General features: G+C 36.7%; 1 protein-coding gene across 1 annotated transcript; it reads right to left on the bottom strand.

Moving 5' to 3' along the window:
• On the bottom strand, nucleotides 1-27370 carry LOC131029749 (gamma carbonic anhydrase-like 1, mitochondrial). Its single transcript, XM_057960393.2, has 2 exons — nucleotides 26867-27370; nucleotides 1-564 (listed from the first exon to the last, which is right to left on the bottom strand). Exons 1-2 carry the CDS (start codon nucleotides 27258-27260, stop codon nucleotides 188-190), a joined length of 771 nt encoding a protein of 256 aa, XP_057816376.1. The 5' UTR covers nucleotides 27261-27370; the 3' UTR covers nucleotides 1-187.
• Between the last annotated feature and the right edge of the window lie 220 nt (nucleotides 27371-27590).

Below are 27590 nucleotides of genomic sequence, written 5' to 3' on the forward strand. Positions count from 1 at the left end.
TAAATACTAAATGGGTCTAATAATTTATTGTGGTTTTCAAAAACTTCATGGAAAGATAAACTTCTACAATCACTGACATGTCTAGCAAAAATTCTGCAACTGAATGGAAACACAAACTTAGTTAGAATAAATTCAATGAGCATATGAGCTACCCATCAATTATCGACATATCAAACCAAGCAATTACTCAGAGAGGAATGGAAAGGGATTTTTTCAACTTTTCCACCTCCAAATATGCTGTAGAGTAGGGCAAAAATTCAGAGGCATGATCTTGTGCAATATAACTAACAGCTTTTGCAATCTTAGGGATTTCTGCAACTTCATCAGGTGTTAACATCCTTACAAACCTTGCAGGATTTCCAGCCCAAAGTTCACCTGAAGGAATTCGGCGTCCTGGAGGAAGAACCGATCCAGCTTCCAAGATTGCATGTGTTTCTACCAAGGAACCTTCCATGAGAACACAACGTTGCCCTATAATGCTTTCAAACTCAATATGGCATGATCGTAAGAGACTGTATGCACCAATTGTAACAAACCTATCAATGAATGTCTCTGCAGGAAGGCCTGATTTTTTCTCCAGACAACAAAACACAGTTTCACTCAAATCAGGATACAATATAAATTTATATGAAGCAACTGAGCAGTAAGCAAGATTTAATTACTTCCCATTTATTCTTATACCAAGAAATCTTAACAGGTTAAGTGTATGCGTCAGCTGGTTCCAATTAAACCTGCATAAAATTATCAGAATACTCGAGTGTACCAGTGAATAAGCCTTGTATACAAGCACATGCTCGAACACCACATGTCTTTCACGGGTTTCAAACTCAATATGACACAATTGCAAAAGTTTGTATACCCTAATTGTAACAACCTATCGATTTGCTTAGCTATGACCTTGGTTGGACAGTTTGCTGGGTTTAGACCTAACATCGATGTCGTTAGGAACTTTATAAGAAGAAAATGGGTTCTCAAAGGTCAAGTGGATGTGGCGGCTTTGCCTAGGGGTTTTTTTTCCTTTGCTTTTAACAATGAAGAAGATATGAATAAAGCGCTCTGTGAAGGGCAGTGGATGTTTGGCAAGTCAACCTTGACTTTATAGAAATGGGCTCCTAACCTCCCTTTGAATGATTCATTTTTTGTGTCAGCGCCTGTGTGGACGCGTTTTCTTGGCCTTCCATTGGAGTTCTGGAATGAGGAGGTCTTTAAAGGGATTGCAGGATCATTTGGTGAAATTCTATCGATCGACCCAATGACTGCAACTAAATCTGGTTGGTTTTTGCTCGTATTTGTGTTAATGTTAATCAAATGACGGATATGCCTCAAACTATTGAGATTTTGTCCAAATTGGGAAAATGGACCCAAGTGATTAAATATGAATCTCTCCCGTTTGTTTGTTTTCATTGTAAAAAGTTGGGTCATTGGGCGAAATCCTGTCCGCTCAAGAAGGGTAAGAATGGTAAAAATGATAGCAACTTGAAGCAGAAATGGCAAACGAAAGGGAAGAATGATGATCCACCCTCAGAGGTTGTCCCTGAGAAGGAAGTGACCGAGATGGAAAACAAGGAAAAGAAGGGTGTGAATAATAACAATGAAAAATCAATTTGTGCCTGTTCTAACAGTCAAAAAGAAAGTAACAAGGAGGAAGAGTATGGGAATGAAGAAAAGGTTCAAAAATCTGAATCAGAGGATTTGAAGGTTGGTCCTATCATCTAGGGTAAAGTTGATGAGTTTTCCTATGATGATGCTTCAGCTTCATCTAATAATAAGGAAAATGAGGAAGACTTTAATGAAGTGCGGGACTGTAATATTTCGGATACTGTGCCTTTGTTGTTACTAACCAATGGAAGTCCTAAGCAGACTGGAAATATTATCCTGAACTCCAAATGCAAAACTCCTAAAAGTTTGGAAATGGTGGCTCTTGAGGGAGATCTTAGGACTTTCGGTATTAAAGAAGGCAAGTCAAATAATGGAGGACCCAACGGAGGTATTTCAACCAAAAGTAAGAATAAGAAGGTGGCAAATGTTGGAAGTCATAGCAAAAAGCAGGGCAGACCCTCTCTAAAGAATCAGAGGGAACAGGAAAGGTGGAAGAACCGAGCTGATGGAACACAGAGCTCCATTGAGTCAGCCTTATCCCCGGTTAAAGTATGAAGATAATTTCATGGAATATTAGAGGGTTGAATGCCCCCCATAAGCAGGATGTGTTGCGTAATATTGTAAGAGACCATAAACTGGATGTAGTCCTTATTCAGGAAACTAAGATGTGTAAGTATAAAGTGGAAAGGATTAGAATTTTCAAAAGTAATGGGGTAATTGGAACAAATTCGGAGGGTGCCTCTGGAGGTACAGCTATCTTTTGGAATCAGAATACTATTAAAAATAAGGAAATTGCTTCAAGGGTTAATAGGAGCTCAGTTTTGCTTGAGCATATTAAGGATAACTTTGTATGGGTTATCACTAATATCTATGCGCCTAATTCTAAAGCTGGAAGCACTAAATTTTGGAGGAGCCTGGCTGAAGACAGACTTAGTTTTGCTGATAAAAGTTGCATGATTATGGGAGATTTCAATACCCCTTTAAAAGAGGATGAAAAGATGGAAGGCCTTCTTTGCAGTTGGAGGGAAGACAAGACCTAATGGATTTTATTAATGATCAAGCTTTGATGGATGTGGATCTCCAAGGGATTAATTACACCTGGACCAATAGAAGAACTGGTTCTGATCTTATTCAAGTCAGGTTGAATAGATCCTTGATTTCTCCTGATTGTCTTTCTAAGTATAATTGTTCTTCGGAGTCTATCATTAAGATTGGTTCTGATCATTACCCTATTTCTTTCACTGCCAATTCAATTTTCGCGAAGCGAAATTTTCCTTTTAGATTTGAAAAAGCTTGGTTTTCCCACCCGTCTTTGGAATTCTGTGTTGCTGAATGGTGGAATTCGGAGGTTGAGGGAACTGCCTTATTCAGAGTGGCCAAAAAGCTTAATATCATCAAAGCCAAAATTAAAATCTGGAACAAAGAGACTTTTGGAGATATCTTTAAAATGAAAGCTCATATTAAGACAGATATTAAAGAAGTTCAAGATAAAATTCAAGAGGAAGGGCTTTCTGAGGATTTGAGGAATGTTGAAAATGGGTTGCTGTCCAAATACCATGAAATTATCTCTAATGAAGAAACTTTTTGGAGACAAAGATCAAGAGCGTTGTATTTGAAGGAAGGTGATCAAAACACCTGGTTTTTTCACATGACTGCTCTTAAGCATAGGGCGGCCAACAAGATTTCCAGTTTATCCTACAATAGGGGGATTTTGTCGGATGAAAATGAAATAAGAAAGGAAGCTAAGGATTTCTTTAGTAATCTTTTGGGAGGTGAGGAAGTTCTAGATATCAGAAATCAAAACCTTCTAGCTCAAGCTATCCCTTCCATTTTAAATGAGGATGACAATAAAAATCCTTCTCAGATCCCTTCAAATCAGGAAATCAAAAAGGCTGTATTTTCCTTTCTTGGAGACAAGTCTTGTCTCTTGGTCCGGATGGTTTCCCTATGTTCTTCTTCCAAAAATTTTGGCATATAGTGGAGATTGATATTTGTAATGGAGTTAAAGAATTATTTGGTTCAAGGCGGCTTCTAAAAGAACTCAATGCTACCTTTATCGTTCTTATTCCTAAGATCTCTGGAGCTGACTCTCTAAATAAGTTCAGACCTATCAGTCTTTGTAATTTTGTTTACAAGATTATAGCTAAGGTTCTTACTTCTAGAATGCTGGATATTCTCCCCCTCATTATTTCGGCTCAGCAGAATGGTTTTGTCCCTGGCAGACAAATTCTGGATTCTATCATTTATGTTCATGAGAATATTCATTCTTTAACAAATGCTAAAAAGCAGGGCTTTTTTCTTAAGTTGGACGTGTCCAAGGCCTATTACAGAGTGAATTGGCAATTCCTTTTCAGAATTATGAAAGCTTTTGGGTTTGGGGAAAAGGTGATTCAGCTTTGTTCTCAGTTGACTGGCACTTCAACCTCTGCTGTTATTATTAATGGATCCCCTTCCAGTTTCTTCAAAAGTTCTAGAGGCCTAAGACAGGGGGATCCAATCTCTCCTATCTTGTTTACTATTCTGGTTGAAAATTTGGGTAGATTTATTATAAGAAGTGTGGAAGAAGGGAAACTCAAAGGCCTTAAACCTTCTTCATCCAGCTTAACATGTACTCATGAACAATTTGTTGATGATTCTATCACTATGGGAGAAGCTACCATAAGGGAAGCGAGAAACATGAAGAGTGCTATGGATTCCTATGAAGCTGCTTCTGGTCAAAAAATAAATTGGGATAAGAGTTCTTTATTCTTCACCAATACCCCTATGGATAGACAAAGAAGAATGGAAAGAATTCTTGGATGTAAAATTGTTGAGTTCCCATCTACTTATTTGGGTCTCCCTCTGTGCTTAAAGCCTTCGGAGAATTTCTGGATGAAGCTAGTTGATAGATTCAATTCCAAACTGGTTGGATGGAAAGGAGCCCTCCTTAGCCAAGCAGGTAAGGTGGCGTTGCTTAAAGCTACCCTTCAAAATTTGCCTATCTATGCCCTTAGTCTGTTCAAAATCCCCAGGAAGTTTGCTCAGGCCATTGAAAGAATTCAAAAAAAATTCTTATGGTCGGGAGTGGAAGATAAAAATAGAATCTCCCTTATTGCTTGGAATGATATTTGTACTCCTAAAGCTTTTGGGGGTTTGGGATTAAGGAACATTATAACTATGAATAATGCCTTGTTAGCTAAACAAATTAGGAGAATGAAAGGGGAGGAAAGGGAATGGAATTCAATTTGGAAAAAGAAATACCTTTAAATGCAACCATCTGAGGAAGAATTTATGGAAAATTCTTTTTTTGTGGAAGGCTCTGCAATTTGGAATGCAATTCAAACGGCTAAAGCTTGGGCTGCAACTGGAAGAAAGTGGAAATTGGGGAATGGGAGAATTATTAGATTCTGGGAGGACAGATGGCTAACAGATAAACCGCTGGAGGAAATCCCCATTCTTAAGGAATGGAAAGACTAGTTCAAAAGCAGGTTTGGAGTCTTTGTTAGAGACAAGTGGAGAAATGGGAAGTGGATTGAGTTCAGCCAGCTTTGTCCGGGATTAAAAATTTTAGAGATCTTGCTTTCTTCCAAAATCTTTATGGACAATTCTGAGGATTGTTTGATTTGGAGGGAAACTTCTGATGGGAAATATTCTGTGTCTTCAGTGGTGTCTATCCACAACAAAGTTCTGGAAGAGATCCCTTTGTGGGCTAAAGTGTGGATAAAGAAGTTGACGCCCAAAATTAATATCTTCTTTTGGATTTTTATCCAAAATAAGGTGCTAACTCTTGATAATCTCCATAAGCGTGGATTTGTTTTTCCTAACAGGTGTTCTCTTTGCTGCAGGGAGGAGGAGTCTACTTGTCATATCCTCTACCAGTGCAATTTCAGTCAGGAAATTTGGAATATTATTTTTAGTAGGTGGAAGTTGAGTTGAGTTTTCCCGAACTCTCTGGAAGAGTTTTGGCAGCAATGGTATTGCCCTAGTTCCAATTCTAAGAATGTTGAGCTTTGTAAACTAACTCTCCCTATTGTCATATGGAACATCTAGAAGGAGCGCAACAACAAGATTTTTAGGGATAAAAGTGTGAATCCTGAAATGGTGGTGGATAAAATCTATAGAGGTATCTTTGAATGTTTATATGGAATTGATAAAGGTTTAGCTGCTAAAGAAGACTTTAATGAAAGTTGGAACCTCTCCAATAACAGAAACAGTAAGGATGAGGGTAGGGATGGTCTTTTCTGGTGCTTTCCTTCTCAGGGATGGATTAAGGCCAACTTTGATGGGGCTTCTAAGGGAAATCCTGGGAAAGCTGGTTATGGGGGCATTGTCAGGAACTTTGTTGGAAGTTGCCTTGTGGCTGTTGATGGCCCTTCGGGTAACCAAACTAGTCATTATGCTAAAGCCTCGGCGGCTCTGAATACTTTGATTATAGCAAAAAATCTCAATCATGATAATCTATGGTTGGAGGGAGACTCACTTAACATTATTAAATTCCTTAAGGGAGAAATTGAGCCTTCGTGGACTATAGAAAATATTATTTTTAAAGCTAGAGAAATTATTTCAAGCTTTAAATCAATTATTATTGAACATGCTTTCAGGGAAAAAAATGTCGTAGCGGACGGCCTTGCGAACCTTGGCGTAATTTCTGAAGCTCAAAGTATATGGAATGGGGAAGTTAACATTGATTTTAATATTAAAGAACTCATTAGAAAGGACAGATTTATGAGGAAAGAAGGATCGCATGTTAATCATGGAAGTATTAATGATTAATCTTCAAATTTTTAGAAAAGTGATGATAGCACGTCAGAAAGGCAGAGTCCTAAACAAGAATATTAATTTTCCGCACGCTTTGTGGGTGTGCATTTTCAAAAAGCCAAGTGTCATTTGGAAAAAAACTCTGAAGTTGCAGAAGCAGAGAAATTGTAAAACGAACTCTAAAATGGGGGGGGATCTAAGAAAAGAGGAACCTGATAATATTTTCAGATGGCGGGAGATGCCTAAGGTATGGACAAAGCTGGAGAAGGGATTCATGACGCATTTCATGGAAATTGTAGCTGACTATGATAAAGGCAAAGTAAACCTAGCGGTCACCAAAGTTACTGAAAACTGGATAAATGGCTCCTTCAAAATTCATGGTGTTAGGTTTAAGTTTGATGCGGACCTCATTTTGACGATCACAGGTATGCCCCATTCTGGTCTTAACTTCTTTAGGGACCTGAAAGTGTCTAATAATGCAGTAAAGCTTTTTCCGCGTAAAGAGAAGGAAAGAGCGAGATTAGGAAAAGCTATGGGGAGGTATTATGATGCTTCTAATATCAAAAAAATATGGGGTTGTGTGCTTAATGCAATTATGGAATATATTACTGTGAAGGGTCGTTTCACCAGGGTCCACACATACCATTTTGTGCTTTTAAATCACTTTAGACATGAGAAGAGGATTTCTCTACCCTATTACCTTTTCAAGTCTCTGTCGCAGTCTCTGAATAAGCATAGCAAGAATCCTTCTTCACTTGTGCTTCATTACGGCCTTATTTTGCTCATTTATGAGCATTGCAAGATTCTGGCTATCCAGGAAAACAAGAGGTTGTCGGTGTCGCCGGGGAAAGGAAAGAGGAAGATTGAGGAAGGTGGGCCCAGCAAGGATGAGTTGATACAGAGCAAAAAGGGTAAAAAAGCCATTGTGGAGAAAATTCAAGAGGACATGGATAAACAAAAGGATGCGGAGGTGGATTCTGAGGACATTGGAACAGATGGAAGCGAGATGGAGACCGATGAGTCTGACGGAGAGGAGAGCTGGAAAGAAGAGGAAGTGGGGGAAGAGGAAGGAGGAGTTGAGGATGTTTTTTATCAGAATAGCCCTACCTACAACGTGAGTATGGGTAATGTTAACAACCAGCCAATGGAGGAGCAAAACAATCAGATTAATAAGCAGGAAAGGGAAATGGAAACTAAGCAGGAGAGGGATAAGGAGGAAACGAGCAGGGAACAAGATAAAGCTGGAGATGGGATTATTCTGGATAAACTCAAAAATCAGTCTGAGGGTCGAATGGGTTTTGATAGGTGGGTATATGAAAGAATCAAGAATCTAAAAAAAATTGATAAGTAGCAGAAAGAGCAGGGAAAGAAAGATGAAAGTAACCAGGAGCAGTGGAAAAAGGGTATGGAGGAAAAAGTGGAGAAACTGGAAGCTCAGATTAGTAAACTGGAGGAAGGAAAAACAGCCATGAAAAACTTTTTGGTTATGATTCCGGATATCCTCACCTCTGTGACTAAGAATATAGAGGAAATTGCCAAGTTCCTTGATGGCTCCAGTACTTCCAAACCTGTTGTGGACCTAGATATTGATGAGGATGCTACTGAGGCAGGAACAGTAGAAAGTGCTCCTGGTGGTGCCGCAAAAAGGACTAGGGCGAGTATGAAAAAAGCTGCTTTGGCTTCTTCCAAGGAAATCCCTATACTCAGGGATAATATTAAAGATTTGCAAGGGATTAGCAGAAATTTGGCTAATGCAAGAATATAGCAACATAAGAAAAGTTATGAGAGCCCCCCTAACCTGACTAACAAATGTATACATGTATAGTAGTTTTGGCTATGGGACATGTATGACAACCATCTTATATCAGACAACAATAACAAAAAAATTATTGAGTACAGCAATCATTCAGCTACAGAATAAAGCATAAAGCAGAGATAATAAAAAAGAGGTCCCTAGAAAAGGAGGGGTCAATGCAAAAGGGGTGACTTCTATTTGGAGTGACTGTAATGCTCCAAGCAAATAGCATACATACTAGAGTACAGGGAGATAAGAAAATCTATCAGAGCTACCCTAACCTGACCAATAAACATATACATATATAGTAGTTTCGGCCAGGGGGCATGTCAGACACAGCCATCTTATACCAGACAATGATAACAAAATAATCATTAATTACAGAACTCAATAAGCTATAAAGTAAAACAAATGAATATGGCATTAGGGAGATGGAAAAGTCCCTGAAAAAGGAGGGGCCAATGTTGGTGTGAAAGAGTTATTTTACCTAGCTAATTCATCACCTAGGTCTTATTCACACTTGTTACTTAAGTTTACTTAGGATACACATAGGATAGTTATCACTTTATGTCTCAAGTCATAAGATTCAAACACGTCATAATCTTAAGCAATGAGCAATTCTATGTTCACCTTGGCTTATATTAAATCAATTTATCATTCACTTCCTTTGATAGAATAGCATTATTCTCTCATAGCAGATCTCTCTTATGCTTTCATAGAAGTTCCTAGATCATGGGTGGCTACAATCTTCAACCAAATATTCCATAGTATAGACTATAGAGTATTCTATACAAAATCTTACATGGTAGCATAACTTGTGGGATTGCTTCTTGTTGGTCTTAATTGAGAGATCTAGGTTGCAAAACTTGGTGGATTTGAAAAGTTGAGTATGCTCTTGTCTTTCATTGAATGATGACATGATGAATCAGAAAACTTGATAGAAATACCGAATTCGGGGGCTTCCTCCTTGTGGCTTTGTATTGCAAGTTCATTTTGGAGCTTCTTGGTGTAGATTTGAGTTCACGGTTGAGTTCAGAGGGTCCAAAAAAGTCGGTTTTGTCTTTTTTTGGGTCCAAATTGGACACCTGAAGCTAGATCTACAAGGCTTTGAAATTGGCAGGTGGTTGCCAAACCTAGAAGGTAGCTGCAATTTTGGAGCATTTCGAATCAAAACAAACTTTGCCATTGCATCCAAAAGGCTCAACAACCCTAAGATAAATTGTCAATTCGACAAAATCAAAAACTTTTGCCTTAGGCCCTCAAAAAAACTTCAACCCCCCCATGTTGTACTGTCATCCATGCAATCGTACAAACGCTAATGTCATTGTAGCCGCATGATTAATCGCAGCAAAATATTTTTTTTTATTTTTCAGAATTTTTTAAAACTAAAATATAAAAAAATAAAAATTAAAAGTTCGCAAACCATACCTATGCAAACAGGGTTGCTTACAGACACAGGTACAGGCGATCCTTAAAACACCAAATGGTGCATCAGAAACAAGACACACATACCCCAGCCAATTTCCATCTTCCACCAACCTTTTGAAGCATATTTTGATGGTATCTCAAAGATTTTATTGACTGCCAATAGAAAATTGGGGGAATCTACCGAATATTCCAATGCAACGAGAAAAAGAAATATTCTGAACATCTTCATAGATTATGCCAAACGTGTCGAGAATATTCTGACAGGAGAGGCGAATATTTCGTCTGGTTGACTGCTGATGTCAGCAGCCCTTTTCAAATTTGGCCCCCCTCACCAATGACAATTTTGGTTTCACATTTCAACCTCAAACAACCATAACTCAATCGTTGACATCCTTATTTCAAATTTTTTTATTTGAGGTGGAATTTCATGCTCTTCACTATGATGGAATCGTTTTTTATTTTGGTGCCTGGTTTTTCCAGAAATTGCAAATTCTCAGACATGGCAGACATGGCTGAGTGGTTCTCATATTAAGAACTTTCAAGGATCCATTCTTGCTCCTACATTAACATTTTTAGGTGCAATTTTTTTTAAAAGTGCATAATTTTTCATGTTCTTTACAGTTGTGTTATCAAATTGATCCCATTCTATGTGAAAATTGTACTTTGATTCTATAGCCTAATTTGGCATCTGTAAGCACTAAGATCAAATCTAATTTGTTGTTTTTGGAAACTAACACCTATAATCACACTAAGCATAAAGAGCCAAATCAAATATTGTTGGGGGATCCTTGAGTGAGTAATTTGGGGGGTTAATCTTGTGGTGGTTGATTGCATTCTTTTGTTTGTTGTGTGTTAATGCAATGGGAAAATTTCAAATTGAACTCCTAACTCCATATAATTATGCTTCATGGAGAAAAACAGTATGGAATTTTCTCATGGGAAAGAGTTATCTAGACTATTTAAAGAAAACCTATTGATGTTAAAGAACTGGCAATGTAGGAGATTGATCATGAAAAAACACTTGGATGCATATGTTCATTAGTCTCTTTTGATTAACAATTTCATATTGAATCATGCGAAACACCTAAAGAAGAATTGGGAATCTTTTGAAAATTTGTGTGGTAAAACTAATAAGATTAGGGGATATCAAATTGACAATGATTTGATGAATCTTGATTGAAAAGAATTTGCCCACATCCAAGACTACATCCCCAAGATTAAGCAATTAAAAAACAGCTCAAAGATTGCAATATTGTTAAAGAGGATATACAATCGATCCTTAATGTGTAATCCAAGCTCGGTCTTGAGCATTTAATGTTTGTTTCTAGCTTTCATATCCATTGGCTTTCTATGGGAGCATCATATGTTAAGTATAAGTTTAATGACTTTGCAAATCTCCTAATCCAAAGAGGAAGGAAAGTAAATTCAAATGGGTCTAATCAAGTCTTCTCAACCATAGTAACATTAAATGTTTAGGGAATTAATCGGCAAATCAAAAGTATAAGATTTTTTGAAAAAATTAGGAAACAGTCGGGAAAAAATCGGATTTACAAAAAACCATTAAAAATTGAAGAAAAACAATCAATAACTACTTTTTTTTAATATTTAAGGACATTTCCATAACATAGAGATATTGTAAGCAAATAAAAAATAGACTTCAACACATGAATTGCAAAGTTGCATGGAGAAGGATACCAGTACAAAAGTATCCATACGAATATTTTTCAAGACTCTCTTATTTATATATATATCCTAGTAGCAAAAATCTTTTGGGGAAAAATTTGGCAAAACAAAAGTATAAGATTTTTTCAAAAAATGGGGGAAAAAAGGAATTGTCCAAAAACATAGAAAAAGAAGGAAAAACCTACTATTTTTCAATTTAAAGGCATTTTAAAAGCATAAAGATATATATAGAAAAATAAAAAATGAACGCATAGGGTGGCAACTCCTAACATGCCCAGTGGCTTTTCATTGAAGACTAATGAATAATGTTCTAAATTAAAATTAAATAATTTTGGAATAAATTAAATTCTCATAAAATAGTTTTCAATAAAAATAAAATAAATAATATAATTAAAATAAAAATATTTAAATAATTTTGAAATATAATAAAACAATTCAGATTTTGCATAGATGTATATAAGTTTTTATATTAATTTTTATTTTACTTTAAAATATTTAATTCTTATTTTATTTTATGTATATTATTTATTTTTGAAGAATAATTTTTATTTATTCAAAGCTATTTATCCATTTCAAAATTATTTTATTTCAATTTAAAATTATTCAAATATTATTTTACTTTACAATAAAAAATTTGGCGATAATTTTTATTTATTTATAATGTTGTAATATTTTTAATTTTTTTAAAATATGAAAATTAATATTAATTAAAAATATAATGTATCTTAATTTATAAATATTAATAAATATTTTAAATTTAAATTTTTTGGGAGCCATATTAAAAAGCTACAAATCTTATTTCATATCTATAAAAATAAATAGGTAATTAAATAGTTTAGAGGAATACAAAGCTATTTTATTTTATTTTGGAACTAATTTATTTTATAAAATGACACTTGTAAAATCATTATGAAAAACAAAACAAAATATTTTTACATACTATATATTCTTTTTATAGAACCAAAGACACTAGCGGGAGAAAATAGATAAATAAATTTTAAATTAATATATTTTTATTTATTATTAAATGTTAATTTTATGAATATATTAACCCATTTAGACCAAGGAAGCAATGATCGGCAAAAAATCGCGATTAATCGGGAATCACGCTGAGTCCCGATTTTTTCCCCAAAAAAGTCGTGAAATACGCGTTGACCGCGGGTCAACGATTTTTTGCCGTTTAAACGCGATTAATCGCGATTAATATCTGGCGATTAATCCGAAAAAAATAAAATCGCACGAAAACCCTAAAAACACGAAAAAGGCGCCAAAGTTTTGCAGAAAAATCTACAAATGGACGCCGCCTCCCTATTGTTTTTCGTCCAAAGTCTGTAGGTCGAAAATTTGAAGTCTTTGTTCGTCATTAACAAGGGCCAAAGAAGATCACCAAGCCGACTGCGCAGAGGGATTTCTTACGGTGATTGAAGAAGATCACCAAGCGGGCTGCGCAGAGGGATCACCAAGCTGCAAGCCAGCACTGCATTCATCCAGCCTTCCGGGTATTTACAAATTATATTTTTGTTTTACAAATTTTTTTTTTATAGAATTTAATTAATATTATGTTTGTTTTATTTAATTTCTTAGTTTGTTTTATAGAATTTATTAAATTTAATATACTGTGTAATAATTTAACTGTTAAATTTATTATACAATATACAATATATTTAACTGTTAAATATACTGTATATTGTATAATAAATTTAACAGTTAAATATATTTAACAATATATTTAAATTCTTAACTATATAATAAATATAGTTTAATTTAATTTATTCGTTTGTTTTATAGATAGTATAAATTTAACTTTTAAATTTAATATACTGTTATATTAAATTTAACTTTTAAATTTAATATACTGTTATATTAAATTTAACTTTTAAATTTAATATACTGTTATATTAAATTTAACTGTTACATATATACAGTTAAATTTAATATACTGTTAAACATATACAGTTAAATTTAATATTAAATTTAACTGTATATATTTAACAGAATATTAAATTTAACTGTATATATATTGTGAGTTAAATTTAATATACTGTTAAATTTAATATTAAATTTAACATACTGTTAAACATATACAGTTAATTAACTGTATATGTTTATATTAACTGTATATGTTTAATTTAACATACTGTTAAACATAAACAGTTAATTAACTGTATATGTTTAACTGTATATGTTTAACAGTATGTTAAATTTAATATTAAATTTAACAGTATATTAAATTTAACTCACAACATATATATTTAACATTAAATTTAACATACTGTTAAACATATATAGTTAATTAACTGTATATGTTTAACAGTATGTTAAATTTAATATTAAATTTAACAGTATATTAAATTTAACTCACAATATATATATTTAACAGTATATGTTTAACAGTATGTTAAATTTAATATTAAATTTAACAGCAGTATATTAAATTTTAACTCACAATATATATATTTAACAGTATATGTTTAACAGTATGTTAAATTTAATATTAAATTTAACAGTATATTAAATTTAATTGTATATATTTAACAGTATATTAAATTTAACTGTATATATTTAATATACTGTTAAATATATACTAATAAATTTAACAGTTAAATTTAACAGTATGTTAGTATATATGTAATAAAGTATATTAAATTTAACTGTATATATTTAATATACTGTTAAATATATACTAATAAATTTAACAGTATGTTAGTATATATGTAATAATATAACAGGTTAACTAATCAACCCCTAGCCTAAGCACATGGTGTTGGAAACGTTTAGAGGCTTTGGAGGAAGCCATGCAGCAGCATAATATCAGTGCACCACAGCCTCCTTCACAGCCCACAGGGAAAGGTCATGCTCTTTCTGCACGAGCATTGTCCTCTGCATCCACTTGGATTCTAGATTCTGGTGCTTCTCACCATATGACACACACAGAGGATTTGGTCACCGCTCTTGCCCCTACCGGCACTCGACATATTGCAGTTGGTGACTCAGCACAACTTTCCGTTCAGGGTTCTAGTACTGTTTCATTGGATGGTGGTTGTCTTCAGGATGTGCTTTTGGTTCCTGACATTTCGACAAACCTTCTATCCGTTTATCAGATTTGCCACTCTGGCTCTGGTAAGACAGTTGAGTTCTCACCTCATGATGTAGTTATTCGAGATCTTCATGATCCTGACTTGGTTGTGGCTACTGGGAGTGTGGATTCTGCATCTCACTTATATAGTTTTGATGGCTTTGAGAGTTCAGACACTGTTGGTTCCTCTCTTATAGCACATGCAGATTCAGTGAGCAGGCTTTGGCATGAGCGTTTCGGCCATGTCAATTACAGATATCTACAGCAGATGAGTACACAGGCACTTGTGATTGGGCTTCCATAGATTTCTTGTACAGATGGTGTATGTCGTGGTTGTGTCCTTGGCAAACATCATCGAGATCCTTTTCCTAAGGGTCGAGCCTCTCGTGCTAGGGCAGCCCTAGAGTTGGTACACAGTGATCTTATGTCCTTTTCGACTCCTTCCTTTTCAGGGGCCCGTTATGTACTCACTTTTATTGATGACTTCTCCAGACGTACATGGGTGTACTTTCTTAAGTACAAGTCTGATGTCTTTGACTCATTCAGGATTTTTAAGACATTTGTGGAGAAGCAATCTGGACTTTCTATCAGGCGGATACGCACCGATAATGGGGGGGAGTATGTAAATCAGGCTTTCAGAGATTTTTGCACTGAGCATGGTTTACAGCATCAGTTTACAGTTCCTTACACCCCTCAGTAGAATGGTGTTGCTGAGAGAAAGAACAAAACCTTACGGGAGATGGCTAATTGTATGATACAGTCTCGAGCTATGAGTTCTTCATTTTGGGCTAAGGCAGTCAATTGTGCCAATTATATTCAGAATCGGATGCCTCATAAGGCATTACGACATATGACTCCTGAGGAGGCTTGGACCCATGTCAAGCCTGATGTTTCTACATTCCGAGTTTTTGGTAGTGAGGCTTGGGCATTTATTCCTGATGCTCAACGGATAGCCATGGAGAGGAAGAGCCGACCACTCATATTTGTTGGCTACTGTGAGGATGTTAAGGCATACAGGTTGTTTGATCCTGATTCCCGAGAGGTCCTGTTTCGGCGGGATGTCCAGTTTGATGAGTGCTATCCTCAGATGGATTCTCCATCCCCAGCTTCTCCCTCATTGCCTACTCCTTCCTCTTCATCTCTTGAGGATTACTTATCTCTTGAGAATGATGTAGATGATGATCCACCATCTCCACCACCACCAATTGCTCCATCTTTGCCGAAGTGGGCCTGTGATACTGTTGATGCAGCTGGTTCTTTGGCAGGTGATCCTTCAGATACTCGTCGCACTCGTGCTCAGACATCTGGTTCTAGTCTTTTGAGTCATGCCATTTCAGATGATCCTCAAAAGTTTTCAGAGGCGACCGGACACCTTGAGTGGGATAGGGCCATGGATGAGGAGTATTCTTCTTTGATGAAGAATCATACTTGGGATCTTTGTCCACTTCCTAAGGGAAGAAAGTTGGTTCGGTGCAAGTGGGTGTATCGTACCAAGTATGTTGCAGATGGTTCTATTGATAAGTATAAGGCCCGTCTTGTTGCGAAGGGGTTTTCTCAGGTAGAGGGTATTGACTACTCTGAGACCTTTGCTCCTGTTGCCAAGATGAATTCTATACGCCTGGTACTTTCACTTGCAGCTTCACAAGGATGGACAGTGTTTCAAATGGATGTGAAGAGTGCCTTCTTGCATGGAGACCTACATGAGGAGATCTATATGGAGCAGCCTCAGGGATTTGTGCAGGACACTTCTTTGGTTTGCAGACTTCGTCGTTCATTGTATGGTCTCAAACAAGCCCCCAGGGCTTGGTATGAGAAGATGGACTCATTCCTGCTTTCCTCTCACTTCACACGCTGTCATTCCGATCACACAGTGTATATGCAGCGTCAGGAGGGTGATCTTTTGATTCTTGTGCTATATGTAGATGATCTCATCATTACAGGTAGCTCATCCTCCATGATTCAGAGTGTTCAGAGAGCTTTGATGGAGCAGTTTGAGATGACAGATCTTGGTCTCTTGCACTTCTTTCTGGGTCTACAGGTTATTCAGTCTTCGGATGGGATTTCCATATTTCAGGAGAAGTATGCTCTTGATATGCTTCACCAATTTGGCATGCTTGATTGCAAGTCTGCCCCCACTCCATTTCAGTCAGGTGTTGTTTTGTCTTCCACTTGCTCTACTCCTTCAGTAGACCCCACTTTATACAGGCAGTTGATTGGCAGTTTGTTGTACCTGACACATTCTCGTCCGGATCTTTCCTTTGCGGTTGGTCTTGTCTCTCGGTTCTCCCATGATCCTCATGAGAGCCATTGGCAAGCAGCCAAACGTATTTTGAGGTACATTCGGGGCACCACCCATTATGGCATTCACTACACTTCAGGATCCCCTCACATCATTGGCTTCACTGACTCCGATTGGGCTGGTGATGTCAATGATCGGAAGTCTACTTCTGGCTTCGTTTTTTGCCTTGGTTCTGGTCCTATTACATGGTCTTGCAAGAAGCAGTCTGCTATTGCATTATCATCTACAGAGGCTGAGTACCGTGCAGCACTGTTAGCCAGTCAGGAGGTTTTATGGCTTCGGCAGTTGATGACAGAGTTTGGGTTTCCACCAGGTTGTCCCACTCTTCTTTGGTGTGACAATCAGAGTGCCATTCATATTTCTCGCAACCCAGTGGAGCATCAGCGGACAAAGCACATTGAAATCCACATGCACTTCATCAGACAATTGATTCAGGATGGTTCTCTCATCTTGGAGTATATTCCTACAGAGGAGCAGGTTGCAGACATCTTCACTAAACCTTTGGCATCTCCGCGCTATCTTCAGTTGCGCTCTATGCTTGGGGTGAAGGAAGTTGTCCTTGGGGGGTCTCAGTGAGGCCTTCCTTCCTTCATGTTTTCTTTTCAGCATGTCTCTGTATCTCTTTTTGGAGAGGAGTTTTTTTCCCACTGGGTTTTCTCCTTTACTCCGCTTTATAGAGATTCTCTTGTATTAGGGTACCTGATCAGGCCTTGTTGCCGGGACCCTCTTTTGCATTGTAGTTCCTTTGCTTTCTTCTGCATTGTTTGTAGCTGCATTGTAGCTCATCTTAAGGGGGGGTGTTAGAGTAAAGTAATTAATTAACTTTGCTCTCCTCTTAAGATTTCCCTTTATGCACATATTAGTCATTTAATAATTAATATTTAATTATTAAATGCACACACCTTAGGGTTAGGTTTTCCTTTTGGTGTTGATCTCCTTTATAAGGATTGATCTCTTGTATTATTCAGATTCTTGATTCATTTTTCTCGGATGAATACATTTTTCAGCTTTCAGAGCACCCTTGCTTGTTTGTCTCCATCTCTTCTTTCTGTGACAGGTTATTTGCATGCAGGTGATCTTCGGGGTCTGTGAAGTTGGCTTTCTCAACTTCTACAGTTATTTCATACTAGATTTCATACTACTTTAGTATTACTATTTCTAGAGACCAACTTTTGAATCAGAATTAAAATGCAATTATTATACACAAGCCCAACCCTAGATCCCTCAAAATTTTAAGACTGAGTGTAATGTTTTTACAGATCTGATTCTTGATCAGAATGTTGCGTCAAAAAGACTTTGCGTGGACACATTGCATAGCAGTTCCTGGTAGCACGAAGGTCAAGTGCAATTGGTGTCTAGAAGAGATCAGTGGTGGAATTTATCGTTTCAAATGGCATTTGTCCAAAGAACGAGAAAATAACACTGTGATATGTAAAGCATGCCCTGCAGATGTCTCGTATCAGGCAAAGCAATCTCTTGACGGGATTGCTGAGAGTAAGGCCAAAAAGGCAAGAATTGGGGTTGACCTAGGTTCTAGTTCTGCAGATCCCAGGACAAACCATTTGGGTGAGGAGGATGGCGAAGATGGGAGTTTCAGGGAATCTGGGTCAACTCCTAATTCTATAGCACGTGGACTAAACACAGGTGGAGGAAACATTAATTCTTTCTTCCAACCTCGTACTACACCAGGATCGCAAACCACTTTGGAGAGTACAGGATGGAGGAAAACTGTCACTGAACAAGCAAAGAAGGCAATTGCTAATTTTTGGTACGCCTCTCACATGGCATTCCATGCTTCGAGAAATCTATATTGGCAACCCATGGTAGATGCTATTGCAGCTGTAGGACCTGGGTTTCAAGCCCCATCCTATGAGTCATTGAGGGTTGGTATGTTGAAAGATGCAGTAGAGGATGTTCAAGATGTTGTTAAACAACATCGGTTACAGTGGGCTAGAACTGGTTGCAGTATCATGTCAGATGGTTGGACAGATAGAAAGAACCGAACTCTCATTAACTTCCTTGTCTCTTGTGAGATTGGCACTGTTTTTCTAAAATCTGTGGATGCATCTAATATGAAGAAATCCACAAATGCATTGTTTGAGATGTATGACGTGGTAGTTATGGATGTAGGGCCACACAATGTGGTTCAATTTATCACAGACAATGCTGCTGCTTGTGTTGCTGCAGGGAGACTTCTGACAGATAAATACCCTTCTGTGTTTTTTACACCATGTGCAGCACATTGCCTTGATCTAACCCTAGAGGACATTGGAAAAATAGAATGGGTTAAGGCGGCCTTTCAGAAGGCTCACAAGATTACCAAATTTGTTTATAATCACACAAGGGTTTTGGCTATAATGCGTTCTTTCACAGGAGGCAAGGAGCTAGTTCGACCAGGGGTGACAAGATTTGCAACATATTTCCTTGCATTACAAACATTATGTGAACAGAAAGGTAATTTGAGGCGAATGTTTGTTTCAGCTGAGTGGATGGAGTCTGGCTTCACAACTCAAACAAATGGCATAGCAGTGGCAAAGTATATGTATTCTACCACCTTTTGGGAATCAATTGAGCAGATTGTAGAATTTTCAGAGCCTTTAGTAAAAGTCTTGAGACTAGTGGATGGGGAAAAACCCCCCATGGGATATGTGTATGAGGCCATGGATAGGGCCAAGGAGGTGATAAGGAGTAAGCTGCAAAATAACAGGGATAAGTATATGCCATTGTGGGACATAATTGATAGGAGATGGGATGGACAGATGCACACTCCTCTCCATGCTGCAGGATACTTTCTCAATCCTTTGTTATTCTATAAGACTGACTTCTTGGAAATTGATGCTGAGATCAAACGAGGATTCTTCAAGTGCTTGGAAAAAATGTTTCCTGACTTGGAAAAATGTGATGCAACTACGATAGAGTTGGAAGTGTACAAGCATGCTAAGGGTTTTCTCTCTTCTAGGACTGCTATACAAAGCAGAAAGACTATTCAACCAGGTAGACTATAAACTTTTAACAATCTCTTTATTTTGCCAGCATGCTCATTAAGCTCGTTAAGATTTTAAGATATTAAATTAGTCTTACAATATCATCTCCATATGATGTGTTTTTCAGCTGCATGGTGGGCTTCTTTTGGAGACGAAATACCAAATTTAAGGTGGATGGCAGTGCGCATTTTGAGCCAACCGTGCAGCTCATCAGCTTGTGAGCGTAATTGGAGTGTTTTTGAACACATACATTCCAAAAAACGCAACCGCCTATCACAACAACGGCTGAATGACTTGGTATTTGTTCATCACAACCTTCGCTTGAAGATAAGGAAAGCTCAAGGTGAGAATATTAATATATAGTTATAGTTTTTGAAATTCTATTCACTATTCACTTTTCACTATGTTTTTCACTTGTAAGGGAAACACTAATTTCTACATGGGCAAAATCAGGAACTATTGTAATTGACATTTTTTTTGTGCAACGTAATCGGTGATATGAATATAAACAACAGAAATCTATTTCCTGCAATTCATGTGTTCAAGTGTCTATTTTATTTGCCTACAATATCTCTATGCTATGGAAATGCCTTAATATATATAAAAAAAGTAGTTTTTGATTGTTTTTCTACAATTTTATACGTTTTTTTGTAAATCCGATTTTTTCCCGATTTTTTGAAAAAATCTTATACTTTTGATTTGCTGATTAATTCCCCAAACGATTATTGCTTCTTTGATTTAGACCATTACACTTCACACTTGCCATTAAAGAAACATCTAGAAATAATAAGACTTCTACAATAAAATAAAATCTCTTGATAAATAACTGCTAATTAAATAAAAGAAAATAGATAAATAAATTTTAAAATAATATATTTTTATTTATTATTAAATGTTAATTTTATGAATATATTAACCCATTTAGACCATTACACTTCATACTTGCCATTAAAGAAACATCTAGAAATAATAAGACTTCTACAATAAAATAAAATCTCTTGATAAATAACTGCTAATTAAATAAAATAAAATAATTTTTTTAATTAATAATTAATATCAGTTATTTTTTTGACCTTATTTAAAATTTATTAATATATATTTTGTATATAAAAAAATATAAATTACTATTACCTATAAATAAATATTTCAAAAATACTTTTACGATAAATTTTCCCCTAATATACCATTTAACTTTTGAAAATGGGCAAATGGATATTTCAGATTTATATACCATTTAACTTTAAAAAATAGGCCTTTTCGTGAAAATCAATCTTGGACCATTCTGTAAAACGAGAGTTAATTACATTTGCCCTATCAAACACGATAAAAGCCTACTTCATGACGCATAAAAAAAAACCCTACTTTCGCAATTCTGGAGACTTTTTTATAGGTTATCGTGTTTTTATTGAGAGGCGTAAACTCTACTTCGTGGCGCAAAAAAAAAACCTATCGAAATTTATAAAATATGCCAATGAAATCTGTTAAAAACATTAAAATCATGCGTAGATTTTAACCTGCAGAAGAAACCAGCGAAAATCGTGTTTAATCGTAAGCATATTGAGTTAAAAACCAATCAAAATCGTGAGTCAAACATTTATTTAAAAAATCGCGACTTTAACAGGGAAAAAATCGGCAAACATGCCAATCCGTGATTATTCCCGTATAATCGCATTTTTTTCGCGATCTTTGCTTCTATGTTCTCAACCACAAGCATTGAGAGTATTTTGTTTTCATATCTCTTTTGGCAAGGAGTTTTGTCGCACTGGGTTTTCTACTTTTTTCTAGTTGTGAGCGATTGCATTTGTGCATGGCCATGCAAACAAGATCCATTTTTTGCATCTTTGAATTAGGTGCATTATGCACTTCTCCCTAAGTTGCACTAAGGGGAGTGTTGGTGTGAAAACGGTGTTTTACCTATCCGTTCATCACCTAGGTCCTATTCACACTTGTTAATTTTATTTAGGGTACACATAAGATAGTTATCACTATATGTCGCAAGTCATAAGATTAAGACACATGCATAATCTTATACAATCCTATGTTCACCTTAGCCTATATAACCAAGAGGTTCCCTTTGTAATCTCAATTCATTCAATCAGTCTATCATTTGCATCCTTCCGTAGAATAGCATTATTCTCTCATAGTGGGTCTCTCTTGTGCTTTCATCGAAGTTCCTAGATCTTGTGTGGCTACAATATTCAGCCAAATTTTACATGGTATAGAGCATTTTACAGCCAATTCAAAAGGAGTGGCTTCTAATTAGAGTGGCTGTATTGCTCCAATCAAATCAGACATGTTGTTCTAACTCCGACAACTCTTACCTCAAGCCACTTCACCACACCTGAGTGCTTGCACTTGCTCGATCATCTTTTCCAAATGCTTCACTGGTATTAGTCCCTTCTCTTGAGTGTGCTAGACCCTCTGCATGGACCGATTAGTCTTTCCTTGTAGATTTTCCTAGTTACTGTCAACCTGATCTCATGCATTGGTCATTTCATCAAACTGAGCTTGCACAGCTGCCAACTTCTCTAAAACACCACTTCCCTATCCTTCTGCCCAGTGGGCTGAGTTTGTCACCAGAGCTGCTCCTTAAATCTTTAATTTTGTTTCTCCATTTTATTGTGCATCTCATCTCTTTCCCTCACAGCCTTGTCCATTTCTTGTGCCAGTTGTTCAGACGCATACCTTCCTCACTGTAAAAGATTAGCAGTCGAAATTGCTACTCATCACATGCAATTATTTAAGAGCTTTTCACAGGGACAGATGTAGTGTAGTGTGTAACATTGCCATAAGCCATTCCTCAAACATCACCATATGGTGTATCAGCCAACCTTTACTTTCATAAACACATGCAAGTTTTCTATATTGCAATCCTTGAATATAAATTTCCAAACCCTCAACACCCTCATGGAAGCATGGACCTTAATTTTTTTTCCCTGATGAAGAGTCCAGTTGAGAGACCCAAAATGTCAGAAGCTAATACAACTACATAGTTTATCCCGGAAGATCACAAATTGCAAATTGACACACTGCAAATAAAACGCTCTTAAACATAAAAAAGAGGTGGGTGTTTATTTTGCTAGACTTACCAATCAAGGATTTTTTGCTACAGATTCAATATCTACCACTGCATTGAATGTTGGTCTAATCTTCTTCACAAAATAGTGAAGTGTGTCGTAGCGATCCTTGTTCTTGTTCATGGCAAATACATATATGCCTACAATAAATCAAGCCCTATTGACCCTTGTACCCTCCTGTGTTGAAAATAATTGCTAGCTCGGATACCTGATTATTGCATTCTAAATACAGATGTATTATCTCTCATGAAAATCGAATTATTTTGGGCTAGACCCAAACATGTAACGTGGAGGCACTTAATTGCAACTTTGGGCTGGACCCAAACTTGTAACGTGAAGGCACTTAAATGTAAATAAATCAATTAATTAAATACAAGCCGACTTGAGGGTTGACGCCAAAGGTGATATATAAATCCAGCAGCAAATGAAGTCATTACATCATCAACATCTCATACAAATGTTATCTGCTCTCCAAGCAGCAATCTCTCCTTAACTCATGCGAATTTAAATAAGCCCATTGTGCGAACTCTTCAAGGTTGATTGTGTGTGGCGAAGTTGTCAAAGATCTTCATGCGAACTTTGATAAAGACTCCTCTTGTGCGAATCTGATCCTCCTAACCATCTGCTGTTGATAAGGGCTGCAATCTTCATTGATATATTGAACAGCAATCTGAGATAAGTTTGTTGACTTGTAATTGCCTACATTTGAGATAATACATATTGTATTTGAGGCTGGGTTTTTCACCTCCAAGAGGGAGGTTTTCCCAGGATATTGGTGTCTTTTGTCTTGTGTTTTATTGCTGTTACTGTTCATTCACAGTCTGATTATAATCTAATTGCTTAAATTAACATCTGATTGCTTAAAATTAACATCCTGCACTGTATATGCATATGAAGAATCATCATCCAGGTTCCAAATTATTCTCAGCCCCTACTCTTGCAGTGGACCATCCTCTTCAATATCACCCTAGTGCTCCTCCAGGTGTCACTGCCAAATCATCATCAGCCAAGAATTCTTCTATAAGATCACCCGATTACTGAAATGAATTTTAACTTGAATAAATCCATCTCTTTGATGAATATGGTCTCTAAATGGGAGCCTAGTTTGGAGCAGCCCCCAAATCAGTTAAACAACCATTAAAATACTCATCACCTGTTATGCTGTGTGAATCCTCTGCTATGGGGACACATAAAGAGGAAGTATATTGCAGTTTTTAGTTATGGAACAGTGCAAACTGCAAACTATAGCCCCTCTGGGAGCCTCGCTATGCTCATCATCTGACACCACCATGTCTTTGGCTGCAGCCTTTGTTCCCTTAATAATTGTCTTTTTCTCTCCCACCACTTTAGACTTCTTGAACAGGATACACAAGTGTGTTCACGTATTTTGGCTAACAACAACTCTCCACTAAAATAGATTTTATGGTTCCCCTTACAAATACTTATCTAGTTGGTCATCCAGGTAGTTATGTCATGCGGCAATCTCACTCCTATAAGCTGTAAACTGATCATGTCAAGTATGCATCTCTATACTTCATTCGTATAAAGTTCTTTATTTATGCCTATATTTCCTTGCCATGTATGCTAGCCAAGTCATCTGTGGTCAAATCCATAAACAATTGTTGTATGGCATAATCCTTCTGCGCTACTGTGCTTAATAATTGATTGTTTGACACTTGTCACTCCAATCACTCATGTGGTCTATAAGTGACAGTTACCACTTTGTTACCTTAGTCTTTTTGTTGGGCCTTGATCCTCATGTCTAAGGTGCATTCTGGACCTTGATCCTCATATCTAAGATGTTTTATGGACCATGATCTTTGTGTCAAAGGATTTGTGGGACCAAAGATGTTTGCACCATTTTTTGAGAAGGCTCAACTGTTGAAAAAAGGATTAGTCTTCCCTGCCTAAGTTTTCCAAAACTTTTGAAGACCTAAATCCAGCAAATTTGTTTAAAAAAAAATTGTTCTTACAGTTTAAGCACCCCTGCCTTCACCAGAGGATTTTGTGTCAATCTATTCTTGTCAACCATGGTTATTGTTGCAAATTCTAGCTTAGTTCTTGTTCTGAATTCACTTAACCAATCCAATATTGCTCAGGTTTCACCACAAATTTTGGGTCCTCCATTGGCCACCAATGATTTAAACAGCTGTATGAAATAGCTCAATTTCTCACCTTTGTTGCCATCTGAATCAATTTACCAAATCATTGCTCCTGAGATTTCACCTCTCATAAATGTGAATCTTTGAATTTATCTTGTCTTGAATGAATAAAAGAATCAGTTTTCTCAATTGCTGAAACAGTTGTTTCTTCTTCAAAGCTAATAGCCAATGGATATTTGTTTCAACCTGGTTAATACCCATGTTCTGTGCTCAGCAATTTATACAATATTATTTCAATAACTGTTTCTTTGGTGAAAATATATTTGAAAGTTTCAACTCTGCTCACGTACAGCCTATATATGCAAAACTAAAAATATTATTTTATGAAAACAATTGGAAAGATTTTTTGTAAGATTTAGAGGCAAGGATCATACGATCTATAAAGTTCTTCACACATTGTTAGATTGTACAACCTATCACAAAAGCATTATACAAAGGTGAGCTGCACATTATGGGAGCAAACTAACCAGCCATCAAAATCATTTTGTAGAGTAGTGCTTATGAGTGGATCATACAACTCCCAAACTGTTTGGTGAGAACCTAAGGTGCAGTACACCTACTACGTACACATTGTAAATATATGTAGTGTTTACATAGTCAAATTATAAAATAGAACATATAATCTGATAGGTAAGAAAGAGCGAATGGATGACAGATTATTTATTTGCATAAAAAGGGCGCATGTGATATGACGTGCCCTTTCAAGGTGATAGGTTGCATCTCTTGGAGGCAACTATAAATAAGTAATAACTAATCAGCCTTAATTAGGTCTACAAAACATAGTTTACTGGATCTGTGATTCAACAGTAAAGCTGCTACTAGAAGCCATATGGCATCTATGAAAGCGTAGGCACATTATCCATAGCAGTCCCCAGGGATGTCAAATCAGCAGCTCATGGTGTCTAATGAATTGAAAAGGGTGCAACAGAAGTTGTCTGCTGTCTATATGCAATTATACAACAGTCTAGATGGGTATTGTATAAAGAAGAGATCTTGGGAGCATAGAATCATACAAGAGGGGCAATCGTACATTTCTCCTTGAATAAGATTTAAAACCTTTGACTTTCTTTTTTCTTATTTTTTAATAATTTTTCATTTCGTCAAGTATATGAAGGCATTTTGTTAGTTCTTTCCACTTAAGACACTCTTATCATGGACAAGCCAAACTTTCAGAGAATATAGTATTGCAAAGAAAAGCGAGGGAGACCAGAATAGGTCTCAAGAGTCTTGGAAAGTGGGACTTAAAGGCCAGGAAGTGAACAAAACAAAGTGATACTCCAAAGAAAGAAAAGATAAACTCTTCCCCCGCTTAGTGTTTCATTAAGCTTTTGTGGGACCAAATGCCTCAATAAGAAGGGAGATGTGATCAATAAAGAAAAATCAATTCTTGAATTTTAAGTTGAATTCGAAAAAATGAAAAAAACAGAGACTTCCATAAAGAGCGGGAACATTTCTAAACTTTTTAGGTCACACCTGCAGGGACGAAATCTGCACTTGCAGATTTGACCTCTGACCATTGGAAACTCAAAATTGGAATGAAACAATGTCCTTTCCAGTTCCATCTTCTTGAGGATTCTTCTAGGGCCCTAGGGATGCTCCAACATTACCAGCAACTACAAATAGAGGTCGAGAATCTGGGATTAGGGATGAGTTAATAGACTTGAGTATAGTATTAAGGAGAATTAGAAGAACTCAGTTGTTCATAATTTGTGAAGCTTGACAGAGTAGTAAAGGAGTACTATTGTTGTATCCACTTTTTGTACTTGTTCTTCAATTAATAAATCTTGAATTTTTCATTTCATTAAAAAAAAGATATAATTATCGGAAATCGCTCGATGGATCAATCTTTGGCGTCTCAAATTGTATAGTGGGTGAATCCCCAATGTCCATAAATTGTGTCATTGATTTAGGGTTGTTACCCTTGCAGAGGACTGAAATTATGAAACAAAAGGCGTAGAAAAAGTTGAAACAGCATCCGGGCAAGCGCAAAGCCAGCCCAAAAAGTAAGAAGGAAAAAAAAGAGCACCTGTTGGCGAAAAGGGAGCAGCGTGAAGAACGCATTTTTCCTGTACATTGGAGCAGAAGCCCACAAAAATTTTGTTAAGGTCGCCGCGGAGAACGGAACCGTACCAGATGGAGGAGGAGTCCTGCACCTCCACTTGCCCGCAAACCACCGCATTGGGCGCCACATACGCATCCACTGCGATGTCGGGCACCAACGGCCCCAGCGGCAGTGCCTTCCTCTGCCCTCTGTAGTCCCATTTTACCCGCCGCTCTACTACTCCTCCTCCGCTCTCAGCTGCCTGGGCGTTCGCTAATGCCGCTTCCCCCCTCCACTGATGATGATGATGATACTGCGAACGAGAATTCGCCAGCATCTGCGTGATCGCATTTCTTGCTAATCGCATATGCTTTGCCATACTTGCGCCCCCTCTTCAATTTCTAGGTTTGCCTCGCAGAAGAGAACCCCTTTGTTTTAATGAAAACCTTCGCAGTGAAATAAGTGCCAAAATATGATTATATTGTTCTAAACTAGCACTTGTAGCATATAAAGAGGTAGAATGGTTATATTTATTGTTCATCATATCTGTATTAGAATATTGAAAGAACAGAGAGATTGCAATGGAAGTTATATAGGACTGTATTATATAAAATAATATTTAAAATTAGATAAATGGTAAGATAGTTTAGTTTTTTTTAGTGGTACATTTATTTACATTTGAAATTATCTCGAAGATCAAGAGTCACTA

Source organism: Cryptomeria japonica, chromosome 9, assembly GCF_030272615.1.
Source record: "Cryptomeria japonica chromosome 9, Sugi_1.0, whole genome shotgun sequence".
In the NCBI taxonomy this organism is placed as follows: domain Eukaryota; kingdom Viridiplantae; phylum Streptophyta; class Pinopsida; order Cupressales; family Cupressaceae; genus Cryptomeria; species Cryptomeria japonica.

What these genes read in the sequence shown, in the direction of transcription:
- LOC131029749 (XM_057960393.2), bottom strand. Translation starts at nt 27,260, where the DNA reads ATGGCAAAGCATATGCGATTAGCAAGAAATGCGATCACGCAGATGCTG. An exon ending in TGCTCCCTTTTCGCCAACAG is followed by an intron (nt 565 to 26,866) that starts GTGCTCTTTTTT and finishes AGAAAAAATCAG; the next exon opens with GCCTTCCTGCAGAGACATTC.